Source organism: Podarcis liolepis, assembly GCF_965112155.1.
Source record: "Podarcis liolepis genome assembly, chromosome: 16".
In the NCBI taxonomy this organism is placed as follows: Eukaryota; Metazoa; Chordata; class Lepidosauria; order Squamata; family Lacertidae; genus Podarcis; species Podarcis liolepis.
In genome coordinates, this window is record NC_139567.1 from 16,384,691 (window position 1) to 16,407,254 (window position 22,564).

General features: G+C 48.8%; 2 protein-coding genes across 5 annotated transcripts; one reads left to right on the plus strand and one right to left on the minus strand.

Annotated features, from left to right (window-relative positions):
• Positions 1-1,105: 1,105 nt before the first annotated feature.
• Positions 1,106-11,512, minus strand: TAGLN (transgelin). Its single transcript, XM_083481221.1, has 5 exons — positions 11,369-11,512; positions 6,308-6,513; positions 4,878-5,049; positions 3,229-3,331; positions 1,106-1,783 (listed from the first exon to the last, which is right to left on the minus strand). The coding sequence occupies exons 2-5, from the start codon at positions 6,485-6,487 to the stop codon at positions 1,639-1,641; spliced, it is 600 nt and encodes a 199-aa protein (XP_083337347.1). The 5' UTR covers positions 6,488-6,513; positions 11,369-11,512; the 3' UTR covers positions 1,106-1,638.
• A 6,085-nt stretch (positions 11,513-17,597) lies between these two features.
• LOC310696043 (palmitoyl-protein thioesterase ABHD10, mitochondrial-like) lies at positions 17,598-21,888 on the plus strand. Of its 4 annotated transcripts, XM_083481181.1 has the most exons (6): positions 17,599-17,840; positions 18,635-18,749; positions 19,726-19,905; positions 20,197-20,308; positions 20,673-20,810; positions 21,263-21,888. In XM_083481181.1, the coding sequence occupies exons 2-6, from the start codon at positions 18,646-18,648 to the stop codon at positions 21,599-21,601; spliced, it is 873 nt and encodes a 290-aa protein (XP_083337307.1). In that variant the 5' UTR covers positions 17,599-17,840; positions 18,635-18,645; the 3' UTR covers positions 21,602-21,888. The 4 variants fall into 4 exon arrangements, with proteins under 4 accessions (XP_083337310.1, XP_083337307.1, XP_083337309.1 ...); XM_083481184.1 differs by lacking the exon at positions 20,673-20,810 and having other exon boundaries at positions 17,598-17,840; XM_083481183.1 differs by lacking the exon at positions 18,635-18,749 and having other exon boundaries at positions 17,603-17,840.
• Positions 21,889-22,564: the final 676 nt, after the last annotated feature.

The window sequence follows — 22,564 nt, forward strand, 5'->3', positions numbered from 1 at the left end:
TGGGGGGGATATTAGCAATTTTTGAACTCTGGGTTTTAGAGCAAGAGAAAGGAATATAAATATATTGTATAAGATGAATCCGTCAAGTTTTAGGGCAGGGGTTGCCAACTGCTTTCGGTACGCTGGCAAATTTTGGATTTATGAGTGGGGTGCCGGCCCCTCTGGTCATGTCTCCCCCCTGCCTGCCAAGAGACAGGTAGAAATAAGAGTACGTGCAGCACCCACACTTGTGTTTCCAAGGGATCTTGGTGTACTTTTCAAGGGAGGGAAACTGAGCCACTCTTCATGTTATGATAGCTGTGGCCGTGGGGGCACAGGGGCTCCGAGGCTTCATGGGTGCCAGGGGGGGGGGAGACCTCAAGGTTTAGGGCAGTAAAATAATTTCCCTAGTTTTCTCAGAAGCTGCTTAATTTGCATGGCCCAGGGCAGTGAGCTGGGGTAGCTTTCCCTGTGCATCTTGGAGGAGGGGAGTTTGGAGAGGCAGAAAATGCAGGGAGGGAGTAACCCTGGCCATTTTGAAGATCCTTGCAGCTATTGAGGGAAACCAGCACACCAGACTCTCATGTTCAAGGCTACGGTGTCTCAGCCTAGGGGTTTTTAAAGTGTGCATATTTTCCTTGTTGCTGTGTTTTCCCCTCTCAACACTGAAAGGGAAGTTCCCAAGAGGACTGCCGCCCTTTGGCCACTTTTCTCTGTAGAATCGCAGAATTGTAGAGTTGGAAGGGACGCTAAGGATCATTGACCCCCCCCCTGCAATGCAGGAATAAGGAATATGCAGCTGTCCCACCCGGGGATCAAACCTGCGACCTTGGTGTTATCACCACCACGCTCTAGCCAACCAAGCGATGAAGCAAATAGCTTCTCTGGGTGCTTTGGCAACAGCTCAGCCTGCCTTCCTAAAGGGCTCGGCCTGCATCTGCTGGCTTTAGCACTTTGCCCAGAAGCAGGGAAGCCCCAGTGGCCAGACTGAGGCATTTGCTAAAATGAGGACGAAATGGAAGCAAAGGGGATTCTTTAGGGAGTTTGCCCTTCTACTCCCGGCATCACAACTGCAGCAACAGAAAGGAGCAGCTCCAGATACACAGCCAAGAAAACAGCCTAAAAAAAAGAGTCATTGTTTTTAATGGATGAACAACAACAAAGTACAAAATGGGTGAGGGGCACACTCCCCTCCGCCACTTACGTAGAGGTCTTACTTATGTGCAAGTTTCAGCCACGTTCAAATATGCACCAGGGACAAGGTTTTCCATCGCCAGGGCAGGTGCCAAGGCTGCAATATCCCCTCTCCCCTCCTGCCCTTGGCAATGTGAATGGCCGCTTCCTCAGCTCTGCAAGGGTCAAAAGCAGCAAAGCAATGAGCATGCAAGGGGCTGGCATTTGGCGTGGAGATGAAGCAAGCAGAATGCTTGGGGTGGGGGCTGTTGCCATGTAGCAATCTTGTAAGAATCCTCCTGCTCCCAGGTAGTAACTTCTGGGGCAGAGTTAAGGTGATTTTGAAAGCTTCTCCCAAAAAATTCCCAGTTGGCGGCCGTTGCTGCCCCTGCGACATGATTCGTCGGGGTGGCATTGGGGCTCTTTGTGCAGGAGCTGCAGGGCCAGTTCTGCAAGGGGGTGGGGGTGGGGAGGGTTGCATCCTGCTTAGCTGATGATCTGTCGGGGTCGGCCATAGCCTGTCATGCCTGCCTGCGAGGCACCCTGGTTGGAGCCCATTTGTAGACCGATCACGTTCTTGCCCTCTTTCAGCTGACTGTCTGAGAAGTCCCGCCGGTTCTCCTGGGCTTTCCTACGGTTAAAAAAAGAGAGGAAAACAGGGTCAGCAATCTCACTTCTTGCAGTACTCACCACTAAGGCTGGGCGATATAACGACCCAAACTGGTTTGAAGTCCATATCGTGATACCGGTTTCTAATATATATAATTATGCATGTGTGTGCAATGCAAAAATCACAGTGTGGGGGATAGCGTGAAGCCAGTCAATGCTTCTCTCAATTCCTGCAGCCCCTGTTAACTCTGACAAATGCTGGAGATGTGGGAGTAAAAATGCGAACTTAGTACATATGATGATTAACTGCTGATTGATAAGATCATTTTGGTGCAAGGTGAGGATATATATAGCAAGAGTAATAAAAAAATTGTTATTTCGGGGAATTGAATTTAATTCTAAATTATATACTGGAAATGTGGGAGATTACAAGGGGTCAAAAAATGGATGTACCGTGCCATATTTGAAGCAAAAAAACTTGTTTTGATGAATTGGAAGAGCCGCAAAAAGATTCCATTGAGCACATGGATTGACAATATGGACAGACTAGCCACATACGAACGAATTGCATGTTGACGCAAATTAAGAATGGATAAATATGAAGAAATCTGGAATGAATACTTAAGCGATAAGGTGGACAGTGGTGGGAAGTAGGGGGAGGAGAGGTGGGGAAAATATTGTTAAAATGGTGTAGTTATAGGTATATCAGTACTCAAATCTGAATTGCTAAATTGTGTTATTAGTGTTATTGTGGTTTTTGTTGTATGTGTTTTTTGGTGGTTTGTATTGAAAAAATGATTAAATAAATTTTTTTAAAAAACCTCTGCAGGAGGCAGCAAATCACAAGAGCAGGCACCGGCAAAAATCATGATGCGGGGAAAACCGTGAAGCCAGCCAGTGCCTCTACATAGCTCCATCCTTATTTCAGACATCACAATACATTGGTATATCATCATGTTTAGCTGGTGATGTATCATAATGTTGAAAACCAGATATTGCCCAGCCCTACTCACCCCGCTCCCCAAATCACTATCCTGCCCCCTAGTGCAAGGCTGGGCTTTTTATTTCTTTGTTTGTTGGAAGATTAACACAATTTCTGCATCTAAATTGAGGTCTATTGCTCAGGAATCCCTTTTTGTGCAGAAATCTGGCTGCCAAAGGATGAATTTCCGCATTATAGCACTGGGGATTTGGAAATGGAAGCATTCGCTAGGTGAATGCTATAGTCATGGCAAGCTGAACTGAATTTGAGTTCCACGACCCTTGTGAGAATTCTGTCCAAGTCTAAATGGGCAAAATGCCTCTTAATACCCTCTCCTAGAAATAACGATTGGGGTTCAGGCAGCTGTTACTCTCAGATCCTGCTTGTGGCCTCCAACTGGGACACGAGAACAAGATCCCTTTGGGCCCGATCCACTTGCTGCTCTTCTTGGCTCCACTCCCCAGAGAGGCTCAGATGCCACTTACTTCATGAACCAGGAAGGGTCTCCACGATACTGTCCATCGTTCTTAGTCACAGCAAGGCTGCCCAAAGCCATCAGCGTCCTCTGAACTGCGGCCATGTCCTTCGCTAGGATGAGAGAGAAGGCGATTATTCTTAGGTTGGGCTGAGTCAAGGCACCATTGGCGTTCTCAAGAGCCACAACTCACCAGCACATTGTCTCTGTTATTAGGGATGGGAAAGCTTCAAACCCTGGATAGTCATAGTAGTCCAAACTGAGCTGGACGGGCCAAGGATCTGGTTCTGTGCCGGGCAGCTTCCTATGCTCAGGAAGTAAACCAGGCGTGCAGAGCCCTTGGTCCTCCAAATGTTGCTGAACTACAACTCCCACCACTTTGTGGCCATAGGTTATGCCTGCGGTGGCTGATGGGAGTTCATCAACATCTGGCAGGTCAAAGGTTCCAAGCAGCAAATCCCAAACTCTGTTCCAAACCAGGACAGGCCGCTGCCAGATGACCCAGGCATGTCTTATAGGCTTCAGCCCCATGGCCAAGGATGAGGAACCAGTGGCGTAGCGTGGGTTGTCAGCACCCGGGGCAAGGCAAGTAATTTGCGCCCCCTAACCCGGGGCAAGGCAAGTAATTTGCGTCCCCTAACCCCTAACCTGCCGCCGCTGCCAGCTTCTTCTTGCTGCTGCCTGGGCTGGTCTGGTGTGGTTCTCTCCCGCGCTCAGCGCTGCGCTGGGCGGCCGCTGCACTGTCCCTCCCCCAGATAGTCCCTCGCTCTCTCTCCGCACCGCACGCCTGGCACCCACCCCCTCCACAGTGGGCAGCGACCCAGCGGCTCGGATCGGATTCGCACAGCCAGCACTGCAGTGAGAGAGAGAGAGTGAGCCAGGTAGGGGCAGAGAGCTGCGAGTGCGAGTGCGCCCCCCCCCCAGATGTTGCGCCCGGTGCGGCCGGCCCCCCCTGCACCCCCCACGCTACGCCACTGAGGAACCACACTTGCTCCCTCCCCAGATAACCCTTGCTGCTTGCTTGTCCTATTTCAAATGCTAAGTGTCTTTTGCCTGGCTTGAAATGCGTCCTTAACTCGGATCGTGCCTGTGGCTTGTCTGGGTGGAGGACAGATAGGGGTGCGTGAGAGTTTGCATTGAAGCTAGCCTACTGTACCAGCTTAACGTCCATTGTTCCACCCACTTTTGCCTATGGCTCCGCCCACTACTGGCATGTAACCCCCCCCCAAAGGTTGGCCAGAAGGGAACTGGAAATGGCTCCCCATCTCTTGGGGTCCAGGCAGCTTCTACCTAGACAGAGCTTGAACCTAGAAAGCCAATATTCCTCCAGCAAATGTTCAGCCAGGTGGAATATTCCAAAGGAGGGGCAAGAAATGTTAGCAGAGGTCTGAACCTGAATGGATTGGATGGTTGGACTGCACTGGGTTCAAGTCCTGCCTTGCTTTTGCACCATCTTGGAGATGCCACTGCCTGCTTCTCTGTGTGTTCACTATACAACGACAGTTCACTTTGCATTATTGCCATGAAGGCAAACGTCATGCCAATTTTACAGGGAAGATGCCAAGAGGCATTTTCACACTCATTCCCTTCCACTTTTTGTGAGCTCTCTGTTGCCTGCTCATTGCCACCTGCCTCAGAAGGCCTTCCTTATCCTCCCACCTTCAAACAGATCGACCGTCTGGAAAATGTCTGTCTTCACCACACCGTAGTCCTCTGCCGCCTTCAGGAACTGGGCTATCTGCTCCATCTGCTTGAAGACCATGCTAGGAGGAGTATCGGGGATCTTCACAGGCTTGGAAGTACAAAGACTGTTGATCAACTTGCCTAGGATCTGCCAGATGAAGCAAAGGGAGCCACAGTCACTCAAGGGCTTGGAGCATCATATGTCACTGGAAACCCCAGGGCTGGCCCTAGCATTAGACAGAATGAGGCAGCCACCTCAGGTGGCAGGTGCCGGAAGGGAGGCAGAAGTGGATTCCTCCCAGCTCTTCTTTGTGACCCCCCACCAGCTATTCCCCTCTGTTGGAGGACAGAGCTGTGCGTACCACACAGTTTATCCTGAGTCCCCTAAACCTGCCTGATAGCTCTGGAAGAGTCAGCTGCCAATCCAGTTGAGGAGTGTGTGAGTGTGAGTGTGTATGATCTCTTGTCCTGGATAGCTCTTTTGGTTAGAGTGTGGTGCTGATAATGCCAAGGTTACAGGTTCGATCCCATACGGGGCAGCTGCATGTTGCTGCATTGCAGGGAGTTGGACTAGGTGATCTTCAAGGTCCCTTCCAACTCTATCGTTCTATGATCTCAGGTGGCAAAATGTATTGGGAAACCCCATAAGAGAGACCTGGGTCTCCCCTATTTCAGAGAATTACAATGCCAAGGAGCAAGCTTTGTAAGGCCTCACACACAATCCTGGTTGAGTGTATGTGTGGTTGGTTGGTTCGATTTGACAGACTGGTTTCCTCCTGGCTCAAGGAAGCATTTGCATTTGCAAACCCTGGAGCAGGTCAAAAGTCTAGCTTCCAAAGTGGCTCAATAAAACGGGCCCCGGGATATGGCCTGAAGGCCCAGGAAGCCACCCTCTTACTGAAGCTAAGCAGGCTTGGGTCTGATCAGGGCTTTGGTAGGCAAGTGCCTGGGCACAAATCATGCTGCCTTCAGAGACCAATTTAGGGGAGCGCGACTGGTTTGGTCACCCTGGGAGAGGAGCCTCAGGGGTGCTGCTAGAGATGCCACAACTATGATTTCGAACCGAGGGTGAGGGGGCCATTTGAGACCCCAAAGTCTACCACTGCTGCCTTGGGCTCCGTGATGGGAAAATGGTGGGCTGCAATTGTAAGAAACCGATGGACTGATGGAGGCCGCCTGCATACCAGGGCTTTCATGGGTCTGGAGTCTTTGTTCCCCCCATTTAACCTGGGAACCCCGCGATCAAATAGTGGTGGGTGAGGGGCTCACAGGATTAGTTGGGCAGTTTAAGAGAATGCTCTTCATGCCCTGAGTCACTGTTTCCTTTGCCATTACACCACACAGTCCACAGCTGAGCCCCGAGGTCAGGGAGACAAAGGGACAAGACAAAGGGACATTGTGCTTACAATGCCATTCTTCAGCCAGACCTGGAAGCCCAGCCTGCCACGTTCGGGGCGCCCCACATCTGCCCCACACTGGAGCACAATCCACTCCACCAGTCGCTCTTCCAATTCATCATCGTATTTCTTCTCAATCTTGGCCTGGACGTCTCTGCTCAGGCCAAAGGAAGGTCCTTTGTTTGCCATGCTTGTTGGAGAAGGAGGAAGAAAACCTGGGAAGACAGAAAGAGAGGTGGGCAGGGAGGTGAGTTTGGCTCAGAGAAGCCGAGAAGTGGGTTCTGGCAGAATGGCAGATGCCGGGAGAATCCTGCCCCCCTGTCCCTGCCCCACAGAGCAAAACACAGAGAGCAGCTGGGGTCAGGAGCATGGGAATGTGACCAGCAAGCTAGGCAGCACCCTCTGGATCCCAGAGGCATCTGAATTAAGAACCATTCCCATTTCTCCATCTTTGTACATTTGTGGGTGATGGGTAAAAAGGTAAAGGGACCCCTGACCATTAGGTCCAGTTGTGGCCGACTCTGGGGTTGCAGCGCTCATCTCGCTTTATTGGCCGAGGGATCATGTGGCCAGCATGACTAAGCTGCTTCTGGCGAACCAGAGCAGCGCACGGAAATGCCATTTACCTTCCCACCAGAGCGGTACCTATTTATCTACTTGCACTTTGACACGCTTTCAGACTGCTAGGTTGGCAGGAGCAGGGACCGAGCAATGGGAACTCACCCCGTCGCGGGGATTCGAACCGCCGACCTTCTGATCGACAAGTCCTAGGCTCTGTGGTTTAACCCACAGCGCCACCCGGGTGATGGGTAGAGATGCATAAACTTTATTTCTGACTGCAGAGAAAAGCCCAGAGAACAGATAAGTTAGGGTTGCCATATCTCAAAAGCAAAAAAGAGGACAGGTCGAGACACTGCCAGCCCCTTTCCTTGGCTTGGGCTGGCAGTGGCCGTAGAATGCAGAGGGACCTGAGCCCAAGCCACGTGCAACCCCCCCCCAAATAAAACTAACCCCTCCAAAAAAACCCTGGACATTTGCATGTTGGCCCCCCCAAAAAAGATTACATGTCTGGGATTTCCCATATGTATTGCAACCCTAGATAAGGCATTTGCTCAGCATTTCTGTCCTTTCCACACACACACTAAAAAAACCCAGCTGCATCTGGGAACTGACAACACTGTGTTTAGCAACCTTTGTTAGAAAGAGGATGCTGCAACAAGGCCACTGTCTGTAGAAGGCAGAGGCCCAAAGTCCTTGTTTGCAGACCAGCATGACCCAGAGGCTGTTGCCTTTTGCTCTCCATCTGCCCCGCCCCTCTCTTGCTCTCCAGCATCTGATGGGAGGACAAAGGTATGCTAATGGTTTATTCCGAAGTAAAGAAGAGAATCCTTGTGGAATTGTCCCGTCAGAAAGCAACTTCCATGCGCGCTGGCGCATCATGCCCACCAAGACCAGCTGAACGGCTCACACCAAATGCAGAAGTTGCACGTTGTCACATGCAGATGTCACCAAATGTACAAGTTCCACAGCAGGTCTTTCCTTCCCGGTATTGAAATGTTCAGGTCCCAAGTAAGTCCGGTCTTGACTGTAAGCCTTGGCTGGTGAGGCTGATGCCTCAGAGCCCCACATTAAGCGATAAATGGAAGCTAGGCCTGGTGGCGAGGCAGTCAGCCTGGGATCTTTTGCTCTGTCTGGCAAGGCGCTGGTGGGCTTGAAAATCCTGGAACTCGCTGACACTGGAAGTGGGGGTGAAGGGAGGGTGTGCTGGCTCCGAGCCAAGGCTGTGAGCTCTCTTATGCCAGCCAAAATAAGTCTCTATGGTGGGGAACATGTGGCATCGTGTTTGGAGCGTTTGGCTGGGACCTGGGAGACCAGGGTTCAAATCACCACCCTTTGGGTGTGGCCTTGAAACAGTCAGCCTAACTTACCTCACAGGGTTGTGATGATAAAATGCGGAAGGAACCATACATGCCATCTTGATCGCATTGCAGGAAAGGTGTGAGTGTAATGCGGACATAACACTAAAATCTGCAGCGTGTTTCATGCTGCAGGGCCTTCTCGGCGGTAGCACCCTCCCTGTGGAACGCCCTCCCATCGGATGTCAAGGAGATAAAGAACTACAGTGGTACATCAGGTTAAGTACTTAATTCGTTCCGGAGGTCCGTTCTTAACCTGAAACTGTTCTTAACCCTGAAGTACCACTTAACTAATGGGGCTTCCTGCTGCTGCCACACCGCTGGAACACGATTTCTGTTCTCATCCTGAAGCAAAGTTCTTAACCTGAAGCACTATTTCTGGGTTAGCAGAGTCTGTAACCTGAAGCGTCTGTAACCTGAGGTACCACTGTACCTAATTTGTAGAAGACATCTGAAGGCAGCTCTGTATGGGAAGTTTTTAATGTTTTTTAAAGTTTTTAATGTTTTGTTAGCATTAAATTTTTAATGTTTTTTATTATGTTTTTGTAGTTTGCTGGAAGCTGCCCAGGGTGGCTAGGGAAACCCAGCCAGATGGGCGGGGTACTACTACTACTACTACTACTACTACTAATAATAATAATAATAATTACTATATACAGCATGGATGCCTGGGGTCATCCTGCCTTCAGTGCCCCTTGCTGTGGTTCTAGGAATTTCACTAGCACAGGCATCCTGTTGGGAAGACCCTCCAATCAAGAGGCACAGCAGGTTTTGGCCTGGAAGGATGGGCAGTATCTCAACTTTCCCAGTGGGGCTGTCAGCCACAGACCTAGAGGAGGGGAGGTCAGAAAGTGGGGATGACAAAGATTCCCTGTGCACACTTGAGTAACAGCATCAACCAGCCTTCCTTGTGCCCTGCCCCACCCCAGCAGATCCCAAACCTGTCGACGTAGGTTGATCCCTACTTTAGTGTTCCCTTCACTTTCTTGAAGTCAAAGCTTATTGGAGATTAATTCCCTGGGGCAGAGAGATGCTTTTGCAAGTCTTTATTTCCCTGCCTGTTGCCCAGGCTCTGTTTCGCAGCCTCCGTGAAAGCCAAGTTCCACATGGCACACTTCTCCGATGGAGCACAAAATGAGCTGCTTGGGAACTGGGGCACGCAAGCATATCCCAAAGGCTTTCCTCACAATGACCCACGGAAGGCCAGGCTGCGCTGGATGGAAAGAGCCACTCCAGAAGATCCGAGGTTGATCTGTTAGAAACAGCCGGAGAAGCCACCAAGGCTAGCATGATGGTCCACTAGCCCCACACGCTTGGCCAGCATTGGCTCCCTGGTTGCCCCCCATATATATCACTCTGCTGGTGGTCACACTCTTGGTGCAAAATAGTTTTGAACAAACAAAACATGATGGGTATGTTTAACTTAGAAAAGAGGAGACTGAGGGGAGATATGACAGCCATCTTCAAAGATCTCAAGGGCTATCACATGGAAGCTTGTTTTCTCTTGCTCTGGAGGGTTGGAGACAGACCAATGGCTTCAAGTAACAAGAAAGGAGATTCCAACTAAACATTAGGGGAAAAACAGTAAGAGCTGTTCGGCAGCACAACAGACTCCCTTGGGAGGTTGTGGGCTCTCCTTCCTTGGAAGCTCTTAAGCAGAGATTGGATGGCCACCTGTTATGGACGCTTTAGTTAAGATTCCTGCAATGTGGGGGGTTGGGCTAGATGAACCTTGAGGTCCCTCTAGGATTCTATGTATTGGAAATTGTACAGGCAGCATCAGTGGCAAACAGCGACTTCTGCAGAGGTTCATTCAGAGGGTACCAAAGAGGCAACGTTTCTTTTTATGCAACCGACAGGCTCGAAAAATAACACCAGTCTGTTATCAGATTTGCCTGTGCAAAACACCAGTCTGTTATCAGATTTGCCTGTGCAAAACAGTGCTTGTTCTACAAGCTGCAGCAAGTTCCCCCAACCAGACCCTGCACAAAGTTCAAGAGAACTCAAAGAAGGTGCCCAATCCAGCTGCCCCTCTTTGCTCTGACTCAAGTTCACCCACCCAGCCTGGGCCACAGCCAAGGCAGCGCATACAGAAGCTGTGGATCCCAGCTGGCCAAAGATTGCCTCTTTCTAGTTGGGAATGCTGAACGGACCACAGCAAAGGTCCCTCAGGCTCAGGAGAGCTGCTTTCTTACAGCAGCTGGTCAGATGCCTTCAGGAAGCTCATAAGAAGAGCACTATCCTTCCTTAAAGTTTTCCCAAAAGCATACCCTCCAACATTTCTCCAATGAAAATAAGGATGTCCTAGTCCATAAGATTAATAATTTTGTTATTTATACCCCACCCATCTGACTGGGTTGCCCAAGCCACTCTGGGTGGCTTCCAACATGTACAAAAACACAACAAAACATTAAGAATTAGAAAACTTCCCCATACAGGTCTGCCTGTATAGTTGTACAGTGGTACCTCTGGTTACGTACTTATGGTAATTTGTTCCGGAGGTCTGTTCTTAACCTGAAACTGTTCTTAACCTGAAGCACCACTTTAGCTAATGGGGCCTCCTGCTGCTGCCGCGCCGCCAGAACACGATTTCTGTTCTTATCCTGAAGCAAAGTTCTCAACCCACGGTACTATTTCTGGGTTAGTGGAATCTGTAACCTGAAGCGTATGTAACCTGAAGCATATGTAACCTGAGGTACCACTGTACAGTTGCTCATCTCCTTGCCTTGGGGGTCACTTAGCTACAAGCTTTCTCCAATGAAAATAGGGACGTCCTAAGGAAAAGCGGGATCAAAATCAGAAACAGGGATGGCTTCTGTAAATCCGGGACTGTCCCTGGGAATAGGGACGCTTGGAGGGTCTGTATTAGCCGCTGCAGATGGAGGACCCATTTAGCCATGGATTGTCTGTGGAGTAGAGTTTGGAATGTATCCATCCCATTGCCTGTGTGCCTTTCTTACAAGAGCATGCCTGGCTCGCTACAGGTGAAGAAGAAACCAGACGCTCTTGGGATGTGCAACTTCTCCATTGCCTACTTAAGTCATTTGAAATGTGCTGCACTGCCACCAGTATAACCAGCCCAACAGCTCCATCGTCCCTCTGCCCAGCACCCCATACACTTGTTTCCCAAGAACACCTAAAAAGCGGCACTTACTAGGAGCTGCTCTGCGTTGCTCTCCTCCAGTGATGCTCTGGCCACGCTCTGCAGCCAGCGGAGGCTGGGACTGGGGCTAAAAGGCTCTTCCAGTTCCTTGACCAGTGACATCATCGCCGGCCCTTCCCCACCAAGCCACCCCCACACCACACCGCTCTCCAGACACCATATTTGGGGAAAGACTCCAAAAGACAGTGATGAAGGAGCCTTCCAGAGACATTCCCCACATGCCTGAGACAGTGGTTTCTGCCTGGGCCTGACCAGAGGGAGCCGGTCCTTTTTTAGGCAGGACTTTGTTCCAGGCTTTGCTCAGAGGATGCTGAGGGAGGGAGGGAGGGAGGGAGGGGGGAAGGGAGGGGGGGCTCTGCTCTGACCTCATCACTGCTTTCCCTGTGAGGTCAGAATATAAAGAATTTGCTAGGGTTGAGGGGTGGGAGGAATCAGGTACCAATGAGAGCTAACCTTGTTTGAATAATAACTCTTGATTTTTGCAACACCTGGTGAGTTACAGCCTAATGCCCCTCAAGATGCTGGGTGCAAGATTTTGCAACCATCTAGTCCCTCCCTGCTGAGTACAGTGGTACCTCGGGTTACATACGTTTCAGGTTATATATGCTTCAGGTTACAGACTCCGCTAACCCAGAAATAGTACCTCGGGTTAAGAACTTTGCTTCAGCATGAGAACAGAAATCGTGCTCCGGGGGCGCGGCAGCAGCAGGAGGCCCCATTAGCTAAAGTGGTGCTTCAGGTTAAGAACAGCTTCAGGTTAAGAACGGACCTCCGGAATGAGTTAAGTACTTAACCCAAGGTACCACTGTAAAGATTTCCTTAAGATAGTAATGGATGAATACCTTCCCCCCACATGGATCTAAACATTTGCCCAATAAAGATGCCCTGAAATTCTTCCGCATGAGATTAACAGGTATTGTAAAAGTTCGCCAACTTTGAATCTCCAAGATGATGGGAGTTTTTGCTGCACAACCAGAGTCCTCCCTGGCTCCTCCTCCCCCTGTGTTTTCGACTCGAGTTCTTGGCCTCGCCAGAACTGACCGCAGTTGCATTTCACAAGGTGCTTTACCAGATTTACAGTGAATAATTCTGTAAGGCAGGACACCTACTTATTTCTAATTGACATTTTGGGAACCGAAGCTGATGTGAGGGAGTGAGCTGCTCCACTAAGTCCATAGCTGAGTTGAGATTCGAATCCAGGAACTCAGCTACATTAGCGAAGAACAAAAACACTTTATATGTGTTGTTTATGTATTCTAACACTGTGACACCAGATGGCGCTGTGGAGTTCCGTTTTTGCTAACCTGATTTCTCATACAAAGTTTGCAACACATTTAACTGAAACGCTTCTCAAATGTGTCTAGATCCAGCCCAGTTTCCATGTCTGGTGTGGGTTTTTAATTTTTATTTTACATGATTAAACACTGAATGGTAAGTGGTAAATGCTACACAAATGACTGAGAAATGTGCCATTTGCAGCTTCATATCTTCATCTGAAGATCTGGTTGACGCATCCTTCAGGAAAGGTGTAGGGGACACAGGTTACAAGAACCACCAGAATAATGTAAATAAAGCCTTTCTGGAGAGAAAAAAATGAGAAAAGAAAAAAGTGGGCTCAGGATAGTAGTCAAGCTTTTTTTATATATAAATATTTTTATTACATTTTCAAATACACAGTCAGAGATATAAAGGTCATAGATAGAAAACAAAAGATACAAAGAAAAAAGAAAAGAAAAAATAATCCAATTTTCAAAAACATTTTTCCATAACCAACCGGACTTCCTCACGTCTCCCCCACCATGCGTTCTCTACAATAAAAATGTCAACAAATTATTACCTTATTTCATATCTTAGTTTGTACCTTTCAAATATTATACTTTTAAATTTAAAATACTTTTTGTCAATTACTTATGCTTTAAATCAACCATAGTATTACTTTAAATTTCAACCTTTTCTTACTTATAACTTATTTTCCGATTTCACCAAATCTAATCGCTGAAGCTAAAATTTCCAAATCGTGCAGTTTTTAACATTCATACAACTTATGATATTTTTGTAAATAGTCCTTAAATTTTTTCCAGTCCTCTTCCGTTGTTTCTTCTCCCAAATCTCGGATTCTGCCAGTCATTTCAGCCAGTTCCATATAGTCCATCAATTGCGTCTGCCATTCTTCCAGTGTGGGTAAATCCTGTGTCTTCCAATATTTTGCGATAAGAATTCTTGCTGCTGTAGTTGCGTACATAAAAAAAGTTCTGTCCTTCTTTAACACTTTCTGGCCGACAATGCCCAGGAGGAAGGCCTCTGGTTTCTTGGGAAAGGTATACCTAAATACCTTTTTTAACTCATTATAGATCATTTCCCAGAAGGCCTTCACTTTTGGACAGGTCCACCAGAGGTGAAAGAATGTCCCTTCAGCCTCCTTACATTTCCAACATTTATTATCAGACAGATGATATATCTTAGCAAGCTTGACTGGGGTCATGTACCACCTGTATATCATTTTCATAACATTTTCCTTCAAGGCATTACATGCCGTGAATTTCATACCAGTGGTCCATAACCTTTCCCAGTCTTCAAACATAATGTTGTACCCAATATCCTGAGCCCATTTTATCATGGCTGATTTGACTGTCTCATCCTGAGTGTTCCATTTAAGCAGCAGGTTATACATTCTCGAAAGTACCTTAATCTTAGGTTCTAACAGTTCTGTCTCTAGTTTCGATTTTTCCACCTGGAATCCTGTTTTTTTGTCCAACTTAAAAACCTCTTGAATTTGAGCATAATGAAACCAATCTTGCACCTTATTCTTTAATTTTTCAAAGCTCTGCAACCTCCAATTGTCTCCATTTTTTTCTATTATTTCCCAATATTTCGGCCAGGATAGTAGTCAAGCTTAAGGCAGAAGTCACTGGTTCAAATCCATATCTGGAAACAAATGTTCTACCTGCCTTAAATAAGTCAATCTTCTCTCAGCCTCAGCCCCCACCTTAGCAACAGGGGAGCAATACTGTCCCACTTTGCAGGGCTGTTATAATTGTGTATGTGTGTGTGTGTGGGTGTGTGTGTGGGTGTGTGTGTGTGAGAGAGAGAGAGAGAGAGAGTAAGTGAGTGAGTGAGAGAGCGAGAGAGGTGCGTTTTACACTTGAAATGCACTGTACAAATAAAGGCTAATAATAATAATAATAATAATAATAATAATAATAATAATAATAATAATAATAATTTATTACTTATACCCGGCCCATTTGGCCGGCTTCCAACAGGATGTTAAAAACACAAGAAAACATCAAACATTAAAAACTTCCCTAAACACAGCTGCCTTCAGATGTCTTCTAAAAGTCAGATAGTTGTTTATGTCCTTGACATCTGGTGGGAGGGCGTTCCACAGGGTGGGCACCACTACCGAGAAGGCCCTTTGCCTGGTTTCCAGTAACCTCATTTCTCACAGTGAGGAAACTGCCAGGAGGCCCTCGGAGCTGGACCTCAGTTTCCGGGCTGGATGATAGGGGTGGAGACGCTCCTTCAGGTATACTGGGCCAAGGCCGTTTAGGGCTTTAAAGGTCAGCACCTACACTTTGAATTGTGCTTGGAAACGTACTGGGAGCCAATGTAGGCCCTTCAGGACCAGTGTTACATGGTCTTAGCGGCCACTGCCAGCCACTAGTCTAGCTGCTGCATTCTGGATTAGTTGTAGTTTCCGGGTCACCTTCAAAGGCAACCCCACATAGAGCGCATTGCAGTAGTCCAAGCGGGAGATAACCAGAGCATGCACCACTCTAGCGAGACAGTCCGCGAGCAGGTAGGGTCTCAGCCTGTGTACCAGATGGAGCTGGTAGACAGCTGCCCTGGACACAGAATGACCTGTGCCTCCATGGACAGCTGTGAGTCCAAAATGACTCCCAGGCTGCGCTAAAGGGAAGTCCTCTTTCTGCACATAGCTGTTGGTTCTCCTTCTGCCCATAACTGCTGCATTATGGGGAAGCCTTGCTTCTTTTCTCTTGCTTCCTTTCTCTTGCATTCTGAGAAGTCTTGCTTGTAGGCTTTTCTCTGCTTTTGCACACACTGTACGAACCTGCTCTTCATGCCTAGCTGACCACATCCACAGAACTTGATTGTTATATTGTTTCATGCTATGATCAATCATTAGTAGCAGACATCCTAAGCTCATGGAAAACAAACTGTACCTGCTCTTCATGCCTAGCTGACCACATCTACAGAACTTGATTGTTATATTGTTTCATGCTATGATCAATCATTAGTAATTGTTTGTGCCATATTAATCTCTAGTTACAATTTAATTAGGAGGCTTCATGCCTGTCTAGTTCTAGTTCCGATTCTCAGCCTTTAATGTATCAGTGATAAATGATCATATGTAAATCCCATCTCTCACATGTAATCCCCGCCTTGTACTTATGCTAACCAATCACAAGTTTCTTTGTGTATGTATCAACCAATCAGCCACAGGCCCACCTGTGGCAATGCTTGCAATATTCAATAAAATAGGCTCCCAGGGCCCGCCCTGACAGACGCCTCATGTTGCACCTGCCTCTCTCGTCTCCCGTGATTTTTCATTCCTACACTGCGCACCTAGTCCTTCAGAGGCACAGTTACCCCAATCAGGACCAGGGAGTCCTTCACACACCCGCCCCCTGTCCCCCCAAAGCAGTACTTCTGTCTTGTCAGGATTCAACCTCAATCTATTAGCCGCCATCCGTCCTCCAACCACCTCCAGACACTCACACAGGACCTTCACCTCCTTCACTGGTTCTGTTTTAAAGGAGAGCAGTGATGAACACCCAGCCCAAAGCCTCTGATGATCTCTCCCAGTGGGTTCAAATAGATGTTAAAAAGCAAGGGGACAGAACCCTGAGGCACCCCACAAGTAAGAGCTCATGGGTCTGAACACTCATCCCCCAACACCACTTTCTGGACACGACCCAGGAGGAAGGAGCGGAACCACTGTATAACAGTGCTGCCGGCTCCCAGCTCCTAGACGGTCCAGAAGGATGTCATGGTTGATGGTATCAAAAGTATGGTATTAAAAGGAAACAGCATACTGAATAAGAAAGAACTAGCATACTGGCTCTGTTTGCAGACAACAGGGCCTGACACTATGTCCATTCCTACCCGACCCCCCCCGACCCCCACCCCTGGCAGAATCTTTCACTGAATGGGTTAGGCTTCTTCACCCGAAACATGCAATGGGACTAGGTCCAAAATCCATATTCAGGAGGGGCAGAGAAAGGACCTATGGAGTAATTTGAAAAGCATAAATCTGTATTGACTTCTGGAAAGCCCACAATCACTGGGTGGAATAATGTTTTAAAGCATAATTGCTTTGATATGTTTTTAACTGTAATTGCTTTTAATGGTTTTATACTTTGTTTTCGCTTTCAAACTGTGCATCTGTTTGCTCCCCTGCACTCCTTGGGGAGGAAGGAAAGGATAGAAATTCTGAAAGTAATAATAAAATGTAAAACACAACCATAAAGAGCCAGTCACACACACCCTCCTTTCAAGGCAACAATACTTCCATCCCTGGCTCGCCCTGTCCCACCCGCTGATGGAGTAACAGCAACATCTAATGGCTGTCCTGATCTTTTACAAGGCAGAAAATCTGGTTCTGTGGCCAGTTCTATGTTCAGATTTAACCATCAGCTCTCACAAATAAAAATATGCTAATTTATGAGCTGCCTTTGGACCTTGTTTTAATTCAGAATGGTATCATAAAAAGGAGCCCTTGCTTGTTTGTAAGGGCCAATGCTGTTAAGTTGTGGGTGAACATATCAGACGACACAGCGATTCTTCAAACAGCTCTTGTTTATTCACAGGCCAGAACAGAACTGAACTGAAGGGTTCAGTCAGCCTGCTTATATAGAGCTCCAGTACAACGTAACTGTAACAATTTTCTAAAACTATCCAATCACTGAACGTCACTTTCGATCCCTTATTTGCATAACTATCTACAGTATCCCCCTGCTGGCCCAGGGTGAGAACTTCAGTACATAACAAATGCACCAAGGAGTAAAAGGCTGGGTTTAACCATGCTGGCATCATAAGCCAAATCGCAGTGAGAAATTACAAATCTCCGCCTACTGGCTGTTTGAGGTTCCAGGTAGAAAGCACTCCTGTGTGATTTGGAACATGTGAAACATAGAGGGGCCTCTGAACATGCACAGTGTGGCTTCCCTCACCATTGCAGAACTGGATTTCTCAGAAAGCACTAGCTCTGCATACCTCTCATAAGAAATTAACCCCTTGATGCTTCCGTCTCTGTCCTGCCGCTCCTCCAGTGGCTCCCAGGCTTGGGGTTTCCCCTCATTCCGTAATGAGTCTCCAACTTGCTGAGTTAGCAAATAGCCAGTGTTTGATTCCTCTGTTCCAGGCTGCTTGTTTGTCACAGACTCTGCACAGAGGGCAACAGCTCAGCGGCTTTCCCAGGGCCTGCACCACAGCTGAAAAGGTGGGTGTCAGGACTTCACAGCCCCTAAAGGACCCAAGCAGGGGCTGTGGAAATTGGGGGTGGGGGGGAATAGCCAATCTGCAGCCTTCAGCATGGAGGAGGAAGAGGGACTGGATCTCTCCCTGTGACGACTTTGGGGAGAAGGGCCAGAGAAAAATGGGAGAGAGTCCAAGGGAAGAAAGGCTGTCACTGAGCCCTAGGGCTGGGAAGAGGAAGGGCCTGGCTGGCTGGCTGCTACAGGCATGGAGTGATCTAGCAAATAGAGTCAAAGTCTACCTGCAAGTGTCAGGTGAAGGTCCATGTGTATCTCTGTGGGTGAATGAAGCGGTGGCCGAGGCAAATGTAAGTATCATTTTAGTGCACCCATTGCTCAGAAGGCCAACTGAGACTAAAAGGAAGACCGAGCAAGAGCCTAATGCCACACAATGGGTCTCTCTCTGGCCCTGGTGGCATTTCACCCCAGGACTTACACCTCCACCCACTAACTACACTGCTTGTAGCAGCAGCAGAAGAGAAGGATGTCTCTCTTGGTGCTGCAGAAATCTACTGAAGGAGCAGATGGGCAGGGAAACAATCCCTGACAGCACCTGCCTCAAAGTCTTCCCGGCCTTGCTGGAGTGGATCTACACATGGGGAAAAACACGCTATAAATATGTCAGAAATTAAATTGTTATAACGAAAGAAAAGAAAACGCTATGTAAAATCGCATAGAAAAGTTTTCTGCTCTACAGCGCCGTCTGGTGTTGCATGTTTATAATGCATTCAAAACTCTGTTCTTTTCCTGACTAATGTAGCTGAGTCCCAGATGCAACCAGGATGCTGCAATCTTCTGTTTAGCCAGACCCTTTCTGAGTCTTTGCCCTTCAGAAGAAGAGCAGCTTGCAGAGACCTGCAGGACTTGGCTCTGAGGTGCCACAGGAGGATTAGCAGGAGAGAAGTGCCACAAGCAGTGATTGTCCCTTGGTGGAATTGCCCAGTGTGGAATTCTCATGCCAAGAGCAGCTGGGGCTAAAGCAGGACCTGAAATCAGGACACATGGATGGAGGTGGACTGTGGTCACTTCGCCTGGAGGGAAAGGCCCTCTGTCCTTGCTCAGACACACTCTTGTATTAATATCTCATAGGATCTAGGTTCAATGCCTGGAATTGGCTTTGTTAAATCTTTTTAAAATGCAAATGTGCACATTAAGCCACTGGTTGTGTATCTATTAGTTGCAGCAAGACTTATTATAACTAGGTATAGGAAATATATGGAAGGAGTATAGGTATATATTGGTATACAGTGGTACTTCGGGTTACAGACACTTCAGGTTACAGACTCTGCTAACCCGGAAGTAGTACTTCGGGTTAAGAACTTTACCTCAGGATAAGAACAAAAATCGCGCAGCGGCAGCAGGAGGCCCCATTAGCTAAAGTGGTGCCTCAGGTTAAGAACGGTTGCAGGTTAAGAACGGACCTCCAGAACAAATTAAGATCTTAACCAGAGGTACCATGGTATAATGGCAAATTGGTATAATATGGTCTGGAAACTGGCACTTGAGAAACTTACCAATAAACTTCGAGCGGCACAAAGTCTAAGGCAAAAGGACTTATTCACAGTAGAATGGCACAGCTTCAACATGCATAGTGTGAAAAATGACTTTAATGAACTGCATGTAAACATATTTGGCTGACGTCCTCCTTTGAGGACCTTTGCAAGCTGGATATATGATGTGGACTTGAATACACTTCAGATACGGATGCAGACATCATCTCTTGCGGAGGGTGGAGGGACAGCTGGATTTTGGATTTACGTTTTTTTGTATTGTTTTGTAATATACCAACCCAATAAAAGTAGTCCTAACAAAAATCTAGGAACTCTCCCCCACCCCCGTTTTTGCCTACAGCTCTGCCAACATGGCACCATCGTTTCTGTCGCGCCAAGGTCTGCCCCGCTTGGCCTACCACCGCCTACCAGGCTGCAGCCCCGGTGTCGTCTTTTTGCTGGGCTTCCGCAGCACCAGAGCCAACCCCAAGTGTCAGAGGATGGAGCAGTTCTGCCGAGAGACAGGACGGGCATTCGTCAGGTGGGAAGCAAGAACCTGTTTGGACTCTCCAGAGGTCCTGGGGTGGACTTAGGGCCCTTTTGCAGCCTGAGACAAAGACGGCCTCCCATGCGTTGAAGATGACAGCTGAATGTCACTTCCACACTGGTGACAGGACGGTGTCCTCTCCTGGGCCAAAGGATGGCAGGCACACAGACAGGTGTCCTCCACAAAGCCACCACTTGTTGCCTCAACTCTGCCTAATGGGAGGGGCAGCCCTAGGTGTGTGCCCCTTTGGGGGAAGGGTCTTCAAAATGTCTCCTCTCACCCCAGCTTTGACTACCGGGGATGTGGGGAGTCAGATGGCTGCTTTGAAGAGAGCCGCCTGGGGGACTGGAAGGAAGACACCTTGAGTGTGTTCGACGAGCTCACCAGCGGCCCCCAGGTAAGCATCCCTGCGATTCACTAAGCCAACCCTGGCTGGCACGGGCACCCACCTCACTGCCCTTAGTGCCAGAAATATGGATGGCCAAACCTCGCACCCATTGCCCCGTACTGCCGCTCCAGCTCGCCTGGCCTTTCTGCTCTTCAGGGGACTGCTGAGCTGTGGATCGGGGGCCTGCCTTTAGGGCAGGAAGTCAGACCAGATGGGCTCTTGGAACCTCCTGGTTGATGCCCAGACAGCTCACAGATGGGCACAAACACCAGCTGCTTTTGAAGGACAGCACAGAGTTGCCCAGAGAAGGTGCTGGTTGCCATCCCAGATAGCGGCAGAGGGCAAACACCTCTTCCTCTTCCTCTTCTTCCAGATCCTGGTGGGGGCCAGCATGGGGGGCTGGCTGATGCTGTTGGTGGCCCTGGAGCGCCCAGGTAGGGTTGCTGGGCTAGTTGCCACAGGGGTTGGTGTCGATGCCTTCATCGCCCATGCCAGGGGGCTCCCCGCAGAGGTGAGCAGCAGCTCTTAGCCAAAGAGAGGGCCACCCTGGGATCATTTGGGAGGAAGGGAGGGATAGATATTTGGCCAATACCGTCTTGATGCCAATCTAATGCGCCATCGAATCTAATGCGCACCTCAGTTTCCAAAACCTCAGAACCAAAAAAGCATTGGATGGTGCCATCAAATCTAATATGCACCCTTAATTTCCGCAGTGTGATTTGGCAAAAAAGGTGCGCTTTACATTCAAGTAAATATGGTAAATAAACAGCAAGGGGGTGGGAACTGGGATGCCTGGTATCTGCCCCCCCCCCCAAAGAGCATGCTTCTCATGGAAGGACCACGTGGCAAATCTGGGGCTCTGCTGCCATCGAGACTGGGGCTAGGTTCAGCCCTGGGGTGGGTGAGGCCACGGTGGCCCCTGCTCCACCCTGTTTTGACTGTGCCCTTTCTGCCCTTCACCAGGTGAGGAGCCAAGCCCAGCAGAATGGCTTCTATGTCTTCCCTAGGGCCAGCAAGGAGCCCCTGCTCATGCAATGGGGCTTCTTTGAGGAGGCAGAGCAACACAGCCTGCTGGAGCGCCCATCCATTGGTGTGTCCTGCCCTGTCCGGCTGCTGCACGGCTTGAGGGACGAGACCGTGCCCTGGCAGCGAGCGCTGGAGGTGGCGGAGCAGCTGCAGAGTGCCAATGTGCACATCACGCTGTTCAAAGGAGGGGAGCATGGGCTGGACAAAGAGGAAGAGCTCAGCGAACTGGTGGGGGCTGTCAGGGGCCTCCTGGCATTGGTGCCACAGGAAAGCTGAAGCGCATGGGGGGCAGAGGCTCAAGGAAGCCCCCAGGGATCCAGTTGGTGCAGCCTAGATTGACAGTGCAGAGGGGTTCCTGGCTACTACACACAGCACTTTCCCCAGGTCTTTGCAGTGGGGGAACACTTTAAAAGGGGCAGAAGGCCTAGGGGGAAGGGGGAAGCAAGGGAGGAAGGCTGCAGGCAGAGAAGCTGCCTATAACTTTTCTGAATGCCATGCATGAAAAATTCTCAAGACAAAAGAGACATTTTGATGCCCACCTAATAAAGCAAACCTACATCTTTCTGGAGTTTCCTTTCACTTTCCCCACCCTTACCCCCAGGATTGAATGAGGTGGTGGCAAGCAGGCAATCCTGGTTAGATGTTTCCAGTTGTGAACAAATGTCCCACTTGGCTGTGCCCCCTCTTTGGGAGGGGGGTCAGGGGTCTGTACCTGGAGCAGGAAAGGGGAACACTTAGTCGAGGCCAACACGACGAAGGCCATTCAACAGGCCTTTGCATTTAATGTGCAAATTTTTAAAAAATGCAAATTGCAAATGGTGTGCGTGGCACCAATGAACGCACTCATCCACACACAGATTGGCTCTTATTTTGCTTCATATTAAAAGCTGCCCAGAGGCACCCTCTTGATGCAGATTCCAGTGCACCTTAGTCCATTTGAAAGCCCTGTGAAAGGAAATCAAAGAATGGCACCCAGTTCACATTGTTTTAGTGAGGCTACGTGGCACCAGCATTTTTTTGTGCCCAATTGCTCAAACGCCTTCATTTCCTGCCCTGTTTTCCACCCAAGAGGCTCATATCTCCTGCTTTCCCAACCCCCAGAGCGACTGTCACAAGCACCTATGAGCTGGGCTGAAAGAGTGTACGGTGCCCTAAATCCCTGAAGGAAAGGATTCCCTGCTCCGTGAAGAGGAGAACCTTTCCCCCTGAAGAGGGATGTTAGGTGGGGGGCCAGGGAGA